Source organism: Urocampus carinirostris, chromosome 7 (assembly GCF_059441175.1).
Source record: "Urocampus carinirostris isolate Australia breed hairy pipefish chromosome 7, RoL_Ucar_1.0, whole genome shotgun sequence".
Taxonomy (NCBI): Eukaryota; Metazoa; Chordata; class Actinopteri; order Syngnathiformes; family Syngnathidae; genus Urocampus; species Urocampus carinirostris.
Genome location: NC_142355.1, coordinates 4,611,592 through 4,624,541, shown reverse-complemented (window position 1 = coordinate 4,624,541; position 12,950 = coordinate 4,611,592). Strand labels below are relative to the sequence as shown.

Here is a 12,950-nt window from a genome sequence, read left to right as displayed (position 1 = left end):
CACAGGAAGTCTGGAGCTGGATTTGAATCCACGCAGGAGGTTCCCATGACATGAACTGTGCCGCACATGCGCTAACCACTGCACCGTGCTGCCCCTACCTACTCCATACAATTCTCAATTGTATTAAAGGGACATAGTGGATTATTTAACCTCCTAGTGTTTAAAAATACAGTGGAACCTCGGTTTTCGAACGCCTCTCAGTTCGAACAAATCTGGAGTCCGACCCAAAATTTCGAGAAATTCTTGCTTCGCTGTTCGGTCAAAATTTCGGAGCGTACGCTAGGGTGCGATGCTGAGCGGCGTACGGGTGTTTTAGCCCCTTATTATGCCTCCGAAGAAAGTCAGTGCAAGCGGCAAAGTTGCTACAGGTGAAAAAAGAAAAGTAGTGCGTACAACTGTTGCATTTAAGAAAGAAATAATAGCAAAATATGAAGGAGGTGTGCGAGTGTCTGATCTTGCTAGGGAATACAGCATGGCTAAATCTACAATTAGTACGATACTAAAGAATAAGGAGGCTGTGAAATCTAGTGATGTGGCTAAGGGAGTGAGTGCTATAAGCAAGCAACGGCCGCAAGTTTTGGAAGAGGTTGAAAAACTTTTGATGATTTCCCTCTCCCCACCGTCCACCTGCGCCTTCTGCTGACCACCACAAAGGTAAGAAATCCTATTCATAATTCTTTTCTTTATCCTTTTTTTTTATTTTTACACGTTCATGTTAGCGTAATCTTTCGTACGGAAGATTGCGATAACGCGAACGCACGATTAGCCTGGGTTAGCTTTACGTTAAACATTCAAGGTAAACATTCAGGGTGTTGGAACGGATTAAAACGATTTACATTATTTTCAATGGGAAAAATTATTTCGGTGATCGAACAAAACGGTTTTCGAACAGGGTTCTGGAACGGATTATGGTCGAGAACCGAGGTTCCACTGTATAATGATCTGATTAATAAGCAAAAATACATTAACTATCATATATTTTGGCTTTTTTTAATACTCGTTGGATATTTTGTATTTATTTCACAAAACAGAAGGCTGACCTAGAAGAAGCTGACTTGATCGTCTGTGATCTTGGCGCTAACCAAACACCCCCCAAAAAACAAAGGCACGGCAAAAAAAATGAGAGAAAAAAAGGTGCGGTTTGGTCAATTTTAATCTCTGTGGTTTTGGATTCTTCGTGCACTTTTATATGCAAACCCCAAAATGTGCCATGATTCAGTTATTAAAAACAGCCTCCTGAAATAAAAAAAAATATTTAACAAAATAGTTCAATTAAAATGTCATCATACTTGAATTTGACATAGTTTTTAAAATTTAGAACGGCATACTTTTCATAATGTATGTTGGAAAGGGTGTTTTGAAATAAAAACTATAATGGCAATTAAATCAAATTGCATTATGAAAAGTATGCTGCTCTAAACGTAAAAATACTGTAAATTTCAATTGTGATAAAATTTTAATTATATTTTGCTACAGGCTTTTTATTTCAAAACGCTGTTTTAGGTAACTGCATGTTCATTTTAGGGCCACTTTTGGTAATTAAATTTTCGTTTTAAGACTGATTTCATTGATTGAATTTTTGTTTTATAAATTGAGTTGTGTTACACTTGGGATTCCAAACTTTTCCACATTTTTGGTTGCACTATACAATGCAGCGACATCTAGTGGTCAAATATTACACATTTTCCCTTTTTAAGACAAGAAGCATGAGTACTTATTTCTTAATTTCGTGGGATTAATTCAATGCGGGGCAGCACAGCACGGTAGGGCAGTGGTTAGCGCATTTGCAGCACAGTTCTGAGGTCATGAGATTGAATCTTCCTGTGTGGAGTTTGCATGTTCTCCCCGTGCTTGCCTGGGTTCCCTCGCACATTCCCAAAAACAAGAATGTCAGGTTAATTGGCCGGTCTAAAATGTCCCTAGGTGTGAATGAGCGAGTGAATTGTCTCTCTCTGTGTGCCCTACGACTGGCTGGCAACCAGTTCAGAGCAAAACTGATGAGGACCTCTAGTGGTTCTACAAAGTACTGGTCAGTAAATTTCTACCACCCAGAGTCGTCTCATCAAAACCACTCATCAAAAAAATCAATTTGCCCAAATGAAACTCCTAAATTACCTTTTGTTTGGTAAATTTGACACTGCAATTACTTTTGGATTACTCCAATACCAAATATGCTCATAAAGACAAAATGAACTAAAATGATGACTCCCAACACGTGGTAAGATTTCTCTCCTGGCTTTGATCTCCGGCAAAACTAACACAAAATGCAACAGAAACAAAATGAAAATAAATCCAAACAGCTTGCCAACATCATTTTTGCCGTTCCATGTATTCTGTTACTCCCCAAGCCTGTACACAATTTAGTCGTTTTATTCATATTTAGTTTCTTTTGTCTTTTATTAGCATATTTGGTATTGGAGTAATCCAAAAGTAATTGAAAGTAATCAAGTTAAAGTAACCCTACCCAACCCTGGTAACCAATGTAGGCTGGATGATGAAACACAATCCAAAAGAGAAAAAAAATTGTAGTCAACATTCTTTTACGGGGAACAGTAAGTCTGAATCTGAGTTTGATATCCCCTATTTAAGGTTTAATACGAAAAATAAAAAATAAAAGTGCTGCTAGGAATTAATTGTAAACATTTTCGATAGACCGTGTGTTTGTTTTTACTTTCGTTAAATCGGCGATACTCCAAATTGCTAGATGTCGCTGTACTACTCGGTCGCTTTTTTTATTAGCACAGACGAAGAAGAAAAATGTCTGCCTGTAGACTTCTCCGCTGCTGCGTCTTTACCAACTTCCCACAACTTTCTCCTTTAAGTACACGGCTGCCATTGCATTCGTCTCATCAAGTCTGTCCGAAATATCGATTCCTAAGAAGCTTTTCGTCGTCGAGCTCGTTATCAGCAGGTATCACTTTCCTAACTGGGAACTTCTCGTCTATCGTTTGCATGTTAGCTAATGCATTGATTAGCCCATGGGTACGGTGAAGGACATTCGTACAAAGTTTAATACGGCATACCTATCAAACTGTACGTTTTTGCTGTACAAAGTACGTTTACTATGCATTTTAAGACGTGTACGACGTACAAGAAAATCTTTCCGGAAAAACGCAAATTTGTCAATTATGGGTACCATCCGACTATCACGAAACGGTAAATCAATCAAGTCAAACGAGTTTGACGCGGTAGCCTCTATCTCGGTATCGGTTTTTTTTTCGTTGCAAACGAAGCGAGCCGTTTGATGCTACTGTGCGCATGCGTCAGCAGCCTCGGATGTCATGTGGTACCTGTAATTAGCTTGGGACCCATTGTTATGGGCAAAAAAAGGAAATAAAACAAACAAAATCTCAACAAAATGAGAGGTGGTCCCTTTCAAACACAATTGGGATGGCACCGATCAACGTTATAATCGTGTACCTAAACAACAGTAACCACTTCATTGTGCAGATGATAAATACTTTGGTAAAAACAAGCTACACGTATTACCGTACCTTCAAGCAGTGCTTCAATAGCTAGATATCGCACAATATTTTTGTATTTCGCAATCATTTCCTTCCTCGACTCCATCGTTGTTGTCCCTTTTTCTTCCACTTATCACGAACTAGCTTGGGACCCATTATGGGTAAAAAAGGAAATAAAACAAACAAAATCACAACAAAATGAGAGGTGGTCCCCCTAAAACACAATTGGGTTGGCACCGATCCACGTAACAATCGTGTACTTAAACAACAGTAACCAAATTGTGCAGATAATAAATACAAAGGTAAAAACCTTCATACTGTACCTTTCCTTCATTGACTATCGTTGTAACTTTTTCTTCCCCTTATCACTACTGTAGTTATGTAGTGAAACAAAGTCCGTCTCTTTTTAGAGAACCGGCTTTTTCGGCTTAACTCTTTAAAGAGAGCCGGCTCTCAAACGGCTCACTTGCATTGATGCATTATATTACGAATTATTATGTGGCATTAAGAAGTTAAGAAAAAAAGGAAGTATAAAAGGAGAAAGTGAAAAAAGACAGGTTTGTGGTTATTCCTTTAATCAGTATATTACCAACAATAATTTAATGCAGAAAATGAATTCATAATTTGAATAAGAAAATGTATTATTCTACTTAATTATATTTGCATGTATTTTTTCCTTCTACGGTTGAACGTCCAAGCGACTTAATTTTTGAACCTTTTTTATAATAAACCTCATTCATGTCGAGCAACTCAGTGTCTCACAACAAAATGTTAATGAACAATATATATATGATATAACAAAACACATGTACAATATAACATGTAAGGGCATGGAGCCCTGGAGCTTGTCATGTAGGATAAGGGCGTACTTTCTTTTGTAAAAAACTAAAATAACTTGTGTGCATGTTTTCCTCGTGGCTTCCAGCTCTTAAATTCACAGACAAGCACGAATGGATTCGGGTTGAAGACAATGGAATCGGAACAGTCGGTATCAGCCACTTCGCCCAGGTACATTTCGATTGACTAGAATACAAACAATGAAAATACATAATTTGAACAAATGTGAAATGGTGCTCGCAGGAGGCCCTGGGAGATGTAGTTTACTGTGGACTACCGGAGGTGGGGACGCAGCTGGCCCAACAAGGTAATATATGACAGGGTTGGGATAATTACTTTAACACTGTAATCCAATACAGTAACTACTTACCAGTTTGAAAATGAAAATAGTCACGTAATCCGAATACCATAATATTTTAGTAATTTCACTTAAATACTTTCGGAATTCGGAGTGCTTCAATACCAAGTATGCTAATATAAGACAAAATAAGTCAAGTCAAGTTTATTTATATAGCCCTTAATTACAAAGTGTCTCAAAGGGCTGCACAGACCACGGATTATTGCAAACCGCGGACTATTATGACACCATCACCTGATCTAAAACCTACATGAGGGCAAGTAAAATCTCAAAAACCTCAACATGAGGAAATTGAAGAATTCTTGAGAAGGGACTGCACATGAGGTAATCCCCCTTCCAGGATGACTCGGCTGCAATGGATGTTGCAATAATAAATAATAAACAAATATTCTCAAAATAAAATATAGGTTATTCATATGCTATAGAATAGAAGTGTGTTTTAAGCTTAGATTGAAACATTTCCACTGAGGTTGCAGATTGAATCTCAGGGGGAAGAGCATTCCACAACACCGGGGCCCGAATGGAGAACGTTCTCGAACCTGCGGATCTCTTCTTGGCTCTTGGGAACACTAGTAGACATAATATAAATCAAATTACTACATTTTGTTTAAGATAAATGAACAATGTAACCTTGACTAATAATCGGTGAAAACTAAGGTCAGGTAGTTGCTTGAAGTCCCATAAACAGTGCTTAAACTTTTCCCACTTAATATAGTTTAGTAACTCATTCAATGCCAGACGTTTCCCTCAAATGGGAAGTATGGGTGCCAGCCAATTTTGCCATGTTGAGTCGTTTTGAAAGCCTACAGAAAATGTAGTCCTGTACAGGGTTGGGTAGGGTTACTTTAACTGGATTACTTTCAATTACTTTTGGATTACTCCAATACCAAATATGCTAATAAAGGACAAAAGAAACTAAATATGAATAAAATTATGACTCACAACACGTAAGTTATCTCTCCTGGCTTTGATCTTTTTGATCTCCGGCAAAACTAACATAAAATGCGACGGAAAGAAAATGAAAATAAATCCAAACAGCCTGCCAACATCATTTTTGCCGTTCCATGTATTCCGTTACTCCCCAAGCCTGCACAAAATTTAGTCATTTTATTCATATTTAGTTTCTTTTGTCTTTTATTGGCATATTTGGCATTGGAGTAATCCAAAAGTAATCAAGTTAAAGTAACCCTACCCAACCCTGGTCCTGTAGGTTTAGGTTATATCGAAAGGAAGCTTGAACCCTTATATTTTACCAGAAGACAAATCTCTTTCTCGCTTTTAACATTGTTAAGTAAACAATAAACGTTGCCGTTCCCTGAAAATACTCGTTTCCATTAAAACTTGCAGAACTTTTCACCTCTGTCCTTTTCTCATTGCATTTGTGATTACTCCAATATAATGCTTTTCATATACACAACAGTACTTTCCTTGCAAAATAACAATTAAATGATATGAAATGATCTGCGTTTATATAGCGCTTTTCAAGTCAATGAAGACTTCCCAAAGCGCTTTACAATGTGCTTCACATTTACCCATTCACACACACTCACACACACCAAAAACGGCCGTGCAGCCATGCAAGGCGCCAACCTGCTTATTGGGGGCATTAGGGATTCAGTGTCTTACCCAAGGACACTTCAACATGTAACACGGAGAAGCCGGGATTCGAACTTTAAGTAAGGCTGCAACTATCAATCCATTATCTGCACCGCTTATCCTCAGTAGGGTCGCGGGGGTGCTGGAGCCCATCCCAGCTATCTTCGGGCAGAGGGAAGGGGACACCCTGAACTGGTTGCCAGGGACAGACAATTCGCTCGCAATTTCACACCTAGGGACTATTAGGACCGGCCAATTAACCTGACATGGTGGTTTTTGGAATGTGGGAGGAAACCAGAGTGCCCGGAGGAAACCCACGCAAGCACGGGGAGAACATGCAAACTCCACACAGGAGGTTCGATCTCATGACCTCAGAACTGCGCCGCTGTGCTGCCCAGGCTTTAACTAATGATTGTTTTATAAATGGATTAATCCGTCGATTATTCTTTTGATTAATCGATGAATTGAATTTTTAATTTCCTCTTATATTCAAATATTGAAGTTTTGGAACAATAACAAAAATAGTGCAAAACACAACAGAATATTCTATAATATAAATTAGTAAAAAACTTGTTAAGTTTTTGACACCTACCTTATAAAAAAATCACTTTAGATTTAGACTTATTGCACAAATCAAAAATGAAGAAAGGTGCATCAAACGAACTTTTCATGTGTAGCAAAATCTTTATCCGCCATTAACATCAAAAATCTAAACCCACTTTTTAAACTCTCTTCAACAAATGTGTTTTATCTTTGTGGTTAAATCTTTGAATATGATCAACATTCCCAATGTTCAAATGATATACAATATGCTTAAGAATCTCTCCAAGCCGGCATATTGACCTGACCTGATTCTGATTGTGCATTTATTCAAGTAAATGCTCTCATTTGTGATGTCTCAGATGAGTTTGGAGCTCTGGAAAGCGTCAAGGCCGCCAGTGAGCTTTTTTCTCCGTTGACTGGTGAGGTTGTGGAGGTGAACGCATTACTTGCTGACAAACCAGGCCTGGTGAACAAATCTTGCTACAAAGATGGTAAGCAAAAGACCAAAACCAGGAAGCACTTCAAAACTTCCATCGACTGTCAAATGAAGAAGCTAATGGCATGTGCGCTAGGGTTGCACTGATCGCTTCAAATATCAATATTATTACTTGCAGATCGACACTATTGTCTTATGATTCGATAATTCGCTTCTCTACCAATTTCATCAAAGTGCCGCTTCTCTATGTGGATAGCGCAGTTCTCCTCGGGCACTTTCAGTTGATGGCTGAGGCGTGAATGACTGGCACGGTTTTAGTACCTCTCACTACCGAATCTGCACTGCATCCTGGGCCAAAACTACATAAATACCCTTACCATAATTCAGAAATAACAGGCAAACCAGAAGCGCTGTGGACTGTTTTTTTCCAGCTACAGAAAAGGACAAATTCCTGTGGTAATGTGGTCTGCTATTGTGGCAACACCACATATTTACATAAAATCCAGAAAATAAGCAAATCCTAAACTACTGGGAACAAAAAACTGCAACCAAAATTGTAAACATGTTCCTGTTCCTGAATAAAAACCCTCAAAATCTGTTGTCATTATGACAACAGAGCCAATGAGGTAAAATTGACACTTTATTTGCATTACTGACTTCCATCCATCCATCCATTATCTGCACCGCTTATCCTCAGTAGGGTCGCGGGGGTAGTGGAGCCCATCCCAGCCATCTTAGGGCAGTGGGGACACCCTGAACCTGTTGCTAGCCAGTCGCAGGACACACAGAGAAAGACAATTCACTCGCTCATTCACACCTAGGTAGAATTTGGACCGGCCAATCCACCTGAAATGCATGTTTTTGGAATGTGGGAGGAAACTGGAGTGCCTGAAGAAACCCATGCAAGCATGGGGAGAACATGCAAACTCCACACAGGAAGGTTTGATCTCACGACCTCAGAACTGTGCCGCACACGCGCTAACCACTGGGCTCCCGTGCTGCCTGCATTACTGACTTTTTTTTTCTAAATGTGATTGGAAGATACTTTTAGTTTTTTTTGACATTGCTGTACAGTATTCATACTTTCCTTACAATGCATCTTTTTTCATTTGACTCTCTTGGCTATTGTCCTGAAAGTTTTAACAGACAGTTTTAAATGTTTTATTCTCTTATTAACTTTTTAAAATGAATCATTTTGAGGGCCTGTGCTGTGTTTATCATAAGTATAAACTAACTCAAGGGCAGGGCTAAATCATCCAATGGTCATGACATTTCCCTAGAAGAAAGTATTAGATTGGTATTGCTATCATGTATTTACCCAGATTGTAGATTTAATGCACGAAAAAGGTTTTATTTTTTTATTGAATACCTACATTGCTAACTATTAACAATATAATTAATATATATATTTATATTACTACTGTTTCAGAATGAATAGCTGAAAGTCAAACCAGAAAAGTTATGTAACAAAAATATAAATATTGTATATTAATGTCAACTAGAAAACTAAATGACCTTTAATTGCATGATATTTTGAAAATAAAGTCAGTAATGCAGATAAGGTGTCAATTCTCTGTCATTTACCCTGTTGCCATCGTGTCAACGGATTTACAGGTTTTTGATCAGGAACAGTTACAAGTTTACATTTCGGTAGCTGCTCGTTGCTTACTGTAGAGCGTGTTCATGTAAATGTGTGGTGTTTCACAGTTGCAGACCACCGTAGAATTTCTCCCATTATTGATAATTGTAACTCCCCTTACTAAGCGATAATAAACTTCACAAACATAAAGCTATTTCCTAAAAACGAACATAATTTGTGTAACCTAGTATATTTTGTTTACCAAGTTAACAACACAAACAATTCATTAGCATTTTTCTTAGTTCTTTCACCATGTGCACACCGCGCTGCGCTTCCTGTTTGCCTCTCGTTTTTGGGTTCTGGTTGTGTTAGGCCAAATTATTTGTCCCTCTCTTTTGCCCGGCAGGCAGGAGGCAGTGTAAGGCCAGGTAGGGATAGTCACCAAAAGTGAACCTGTCAGTCATCACCAAGGTGTAAACTTAGAGAGGCCAAGTGCGCTGGCTGAGCGAGGGAAGCGTTGCGCTAAGTACATAATGAAGTTTCACTTTAGAGAAAATAATGTAGCACTTATCCACACCGTGGCGTTTGCAATTAAAAATAATGTTGATTAACTTTGGATTTATATATTAAAAATGATTTATTTTTTAATAATACAACCCTATGAGACTTGGCAGGATTAATTGGTGGCCCGCCAGAAAATTCCTATTGAACGGGAAACACTGTTTTACTTATCTAATTCTTGATTATTGTGGTATTGCCTTGAAATCTTGTGAAGGGCATTGAGTTTGGATAGTCTGTTGTATTTTCATTTTATATAAATTCCCTTTTATGGTTTAGAATATACAGTGGAACCTAGGTTCTCGGCCATAATCTGTTCCAGAACCCTGTTCGAAAACCGATTTGTTCGATCACCGAAATCATTTTTCCTATTAAAAATCATGTAAATCGTTTTAATCCGTTCCAACACCTTGAATGTTTACCTTGAATGTTTAACGTAGACATAAGACTAACCCAGGCTAATCGTATGTCCGCGTTATCGTAATCTTCCGTACGAAAGATGACGCTAACATGAACGTGTAAAAATAAAAAAATCAGGTCGTTTACAAGTCATTTAGTACCCAGGTCTCCACAACAAGTGATGAGCGGTTCATTGGAAAGGGGGCTCCGTTCCAACACCCTGAATGTTGGGCTCCGTTCCAACACCCTGAATGTTTACCTTGAATGTTCAACGTAAACATAAAGCTAACCCAGGCTAATCGTACGTTCGCGTTATCGTAATCTTCCGTACGAAAGATTACGCTAACATGAACGTGTAAAAATACAAAAAAAGGATTAAGAAAATAATTATAGGATTTCTTACCTTTGTGGTGGTCAGCAGAAGGCGCAGGTGGACAATGGGTTATTCCCTAGCAAGATCAGACACTCGCACACCTCCTTCATATTTTGCTATTATTTCTTTCTTAAATGCAATAGTTGTACGCACTACTCTTCTTTTTTCACCTGTAGCAACTTTGCTGCTTGCACTGACTTTCTTCGGAGGCATAATTAGGGGCTAAAACACTTGGTACGAAAGCAAAACAAAGCACGCCCGCTTGCGATAACAGTTGGTCACGAAAAGAGCGATCTACACCCGTACGCACTCACGCATTACCGGCGTTTGAACTCCGATTTTTTGACCTAACAGCGAAGCAAGAATTTCTCAAAATTTTGGGTCGTACTCCGATTTGTTCGAACTGAGAGGCGTTCGAAAACCGAGGTTCCACTGTATTAGTATTTTCAGTATACTGAAATTTTCAAAAAGTATGACTTGAGAAGAGGATTTCTGTTTGCTGGGGTGGGGATTAACGTCGGCAACTAATTACCTCATCGATTCATTGTGTTATACAATGAATGAGCCACGACGCACGTCGATCAATGCAATTAACCAATTTGTTGATTTGTGTTCAAACAGGATGGTTAATGAAGATGACCATTGCCAAACCCTCTGAGCTGGACTCTCTGATGGACGAGTCGGCCTACGAACGATACATCCGCTCCATAGAGGATTAAAAGCTGTTCCGGTCCAATCCCTAAAACACTCTACTGTCAACTCTGCCAGTGTGTGCAAATGTGAATGGTTGCTCCAAGAGGCTCACTTACTTTAAAGGACTAGCCAAGTTGAGTTCCTGCAGCTTCAAAAAGTTGAAGTGTGACACTGTTTGTTTGTTCCTTGATATTTCAGTTGAAGTAAACACGAGCATCCTGGGCAAGAAATGCACTTTGACTTTGTATGTACACTGCCGACAACTGTACAAATAAACATCATATTGAACAATGTTTTCCGTTTTTTTTGTTTCACTGTTCAATTTGCCATTATTTGAAGACTGAACCACTTGATTCTTACCGATTTAACTGGGAACCAGCCTAGCAGGGTTGGGTAGGGTTAATTTAACTGGATTACTTTCAATGACTTTTGGATTACTCCAATACCAAATATGCTCATTAAAGACAAAAGAAACTAAATATGAATAAAATGACGACTCACAACACGTGGTAAGCTTTCTCTCCTGGCTTTGATCTCCGGCAAAACTAACAAAATGCGACAGAAACAAAATGAAAATCAATCCAAACAGCTTGCTAACATCATTGTTGCCGTTCCATGTATTCCCTTACTCCCCAAGCCTGCACAAAATTTAGTAATTTTATTCATATTGAGTTACTTTTGTCTTTTATTAGCATAGTTGGTATTGGAGTAATCCAAAAGTAATTGAAAGTAATCCAGTTAAAGTAACCCTACCCAACCCTGCAGCCTAGTTAGGGTAAAATAAACATTTCACATGTGTAGGGGTCAGTAAGAGAAAGTGATGCTTTGACTTGGGTTTTCATTCTGACTCGATGCATTGTCTTTAAGTTGCAACCCACTTTTACCTGTAGTTTTTATAGTTTGCCCTATTCCAACTGACATGTCAGTAGCATTGTTCTAGTTTGCCCGCGTACAAGACGCATTATTTTTGCTGGGTATTCATCGTGTCAAATCAACGTGCGTCCCCAGGACGCAACTTTTTTGACACCAAATTGTCATTATCATTTTTTAACAAAGATTTACCGCACTCCAAACTTTTCGTCAGGCAGGTCCACCATTGTTGTTTTGGTCTCGCGGTTCGAGTTTTCGTCTGCACGCCGATCTCCAGTTCAAGTTGTGTAGTGAAAGTCCGTCTCTCTTTAGAGAACCGGCTTTTTCGGCTCAACTCATTAAAGAGCCGGCTCTCAAACGGCTCACTTGCTTTGATGCATTATATTACGTATGATTATGTTGTATAAAGAAGTTAAGAAAAAAGAAGTATAAAAGGAGAAAATGAAAGGTTTGTGGTGATCCCTTTTAATCAGTATATTACCAACAATAATTTAATGCAGAAAATGAATTAATAATTTGAATAAGAAAATTTATTATTCTACTTAATTATATTTGCATGTATTTTTTTTTCTACAGTGAACGTCCAAGCGACTTCATTTTTCAACTTCTTCTATAATAAACCTCATTCATGTCCAGCAACTCAGTGTCTCACAACAAAATGTTCATTAACAATATACAGTATATGATATAAGGAAACACATGTACAATATAACATGTTAAACTACATAAATAAACATGTTTGAATAAAAAAAGATTTTTTTGTATTTTGTAAGGGAAAATATGTCAGTTTGTAAGGGCATGGAGCTCACTAAATTTTGGGGACCCATAGATTTTTGAGCATGCGAATCCCCGGGACCCATCACTTTTCAGGGGTAAAAAGAACACTGCAGTAGTGTGGCCCGCAAGGTTTAGGGTCCCATTCCATCTTTCACCAGCCATTGCGAATTTTTATTAGTGTATGTTAATTCTCCTTTAAGAGTTATTATGGTAATTGAATCCAATCATACTAAAGGATTTTATACAAAGTACATGTATTCAGTTCAATCAAGATTTTCACTGACTGTGTTTTTATCCAAGGTACATTAGAATGTTAGGCTGTGTGGTGTTGGGAATTAAATATCTCTTGTTCATCTTTTCCATCAAGAAACGAGCATAAATTGTTGGGTTGTGTTTGGTTAATGGAGTCAGATAACTAATTTGAACAATTTGGTAAATTCCCAACAAGCACAATTGGTTTTTTACCT

The 12,950-nt window shown here is 38.3% G+C and overlaps 1 protein-coding gene across 1 annotated transcript; it reads left to right on the top strand.

Moving 5' to 3' along the window:
• Window positions 1–2,714: 2,714 nt before the first annotated feature.
• On the top strand, window positions 2,715–11,129 carry gcsha (glycine cleavage system protein H (aminomethyl carrier), a). The gene is made up of 5 exons (XM_088339165.1): window positions 2,715–2,911; window positions 4,390–4,472; window positions 4,545–4,608; window positions 7,158–7,289; window positions 10,765–11,129. The coding sequence occupies exons 1-5, from the start codon at window positions 2,758–2,760 to the stop codon at window positions 10,860–10,862; spliced, it is 531 nt and encodes a 176-aa protein (XP_088195291.1). The 5' UTR covers window positions 2,715–2,757; the 3' UTR covers window positions 10,863–11,129.
• The last annotated feature ends 1,821 nt before the right edge of the window (window positions 11,130–12,950 follow it).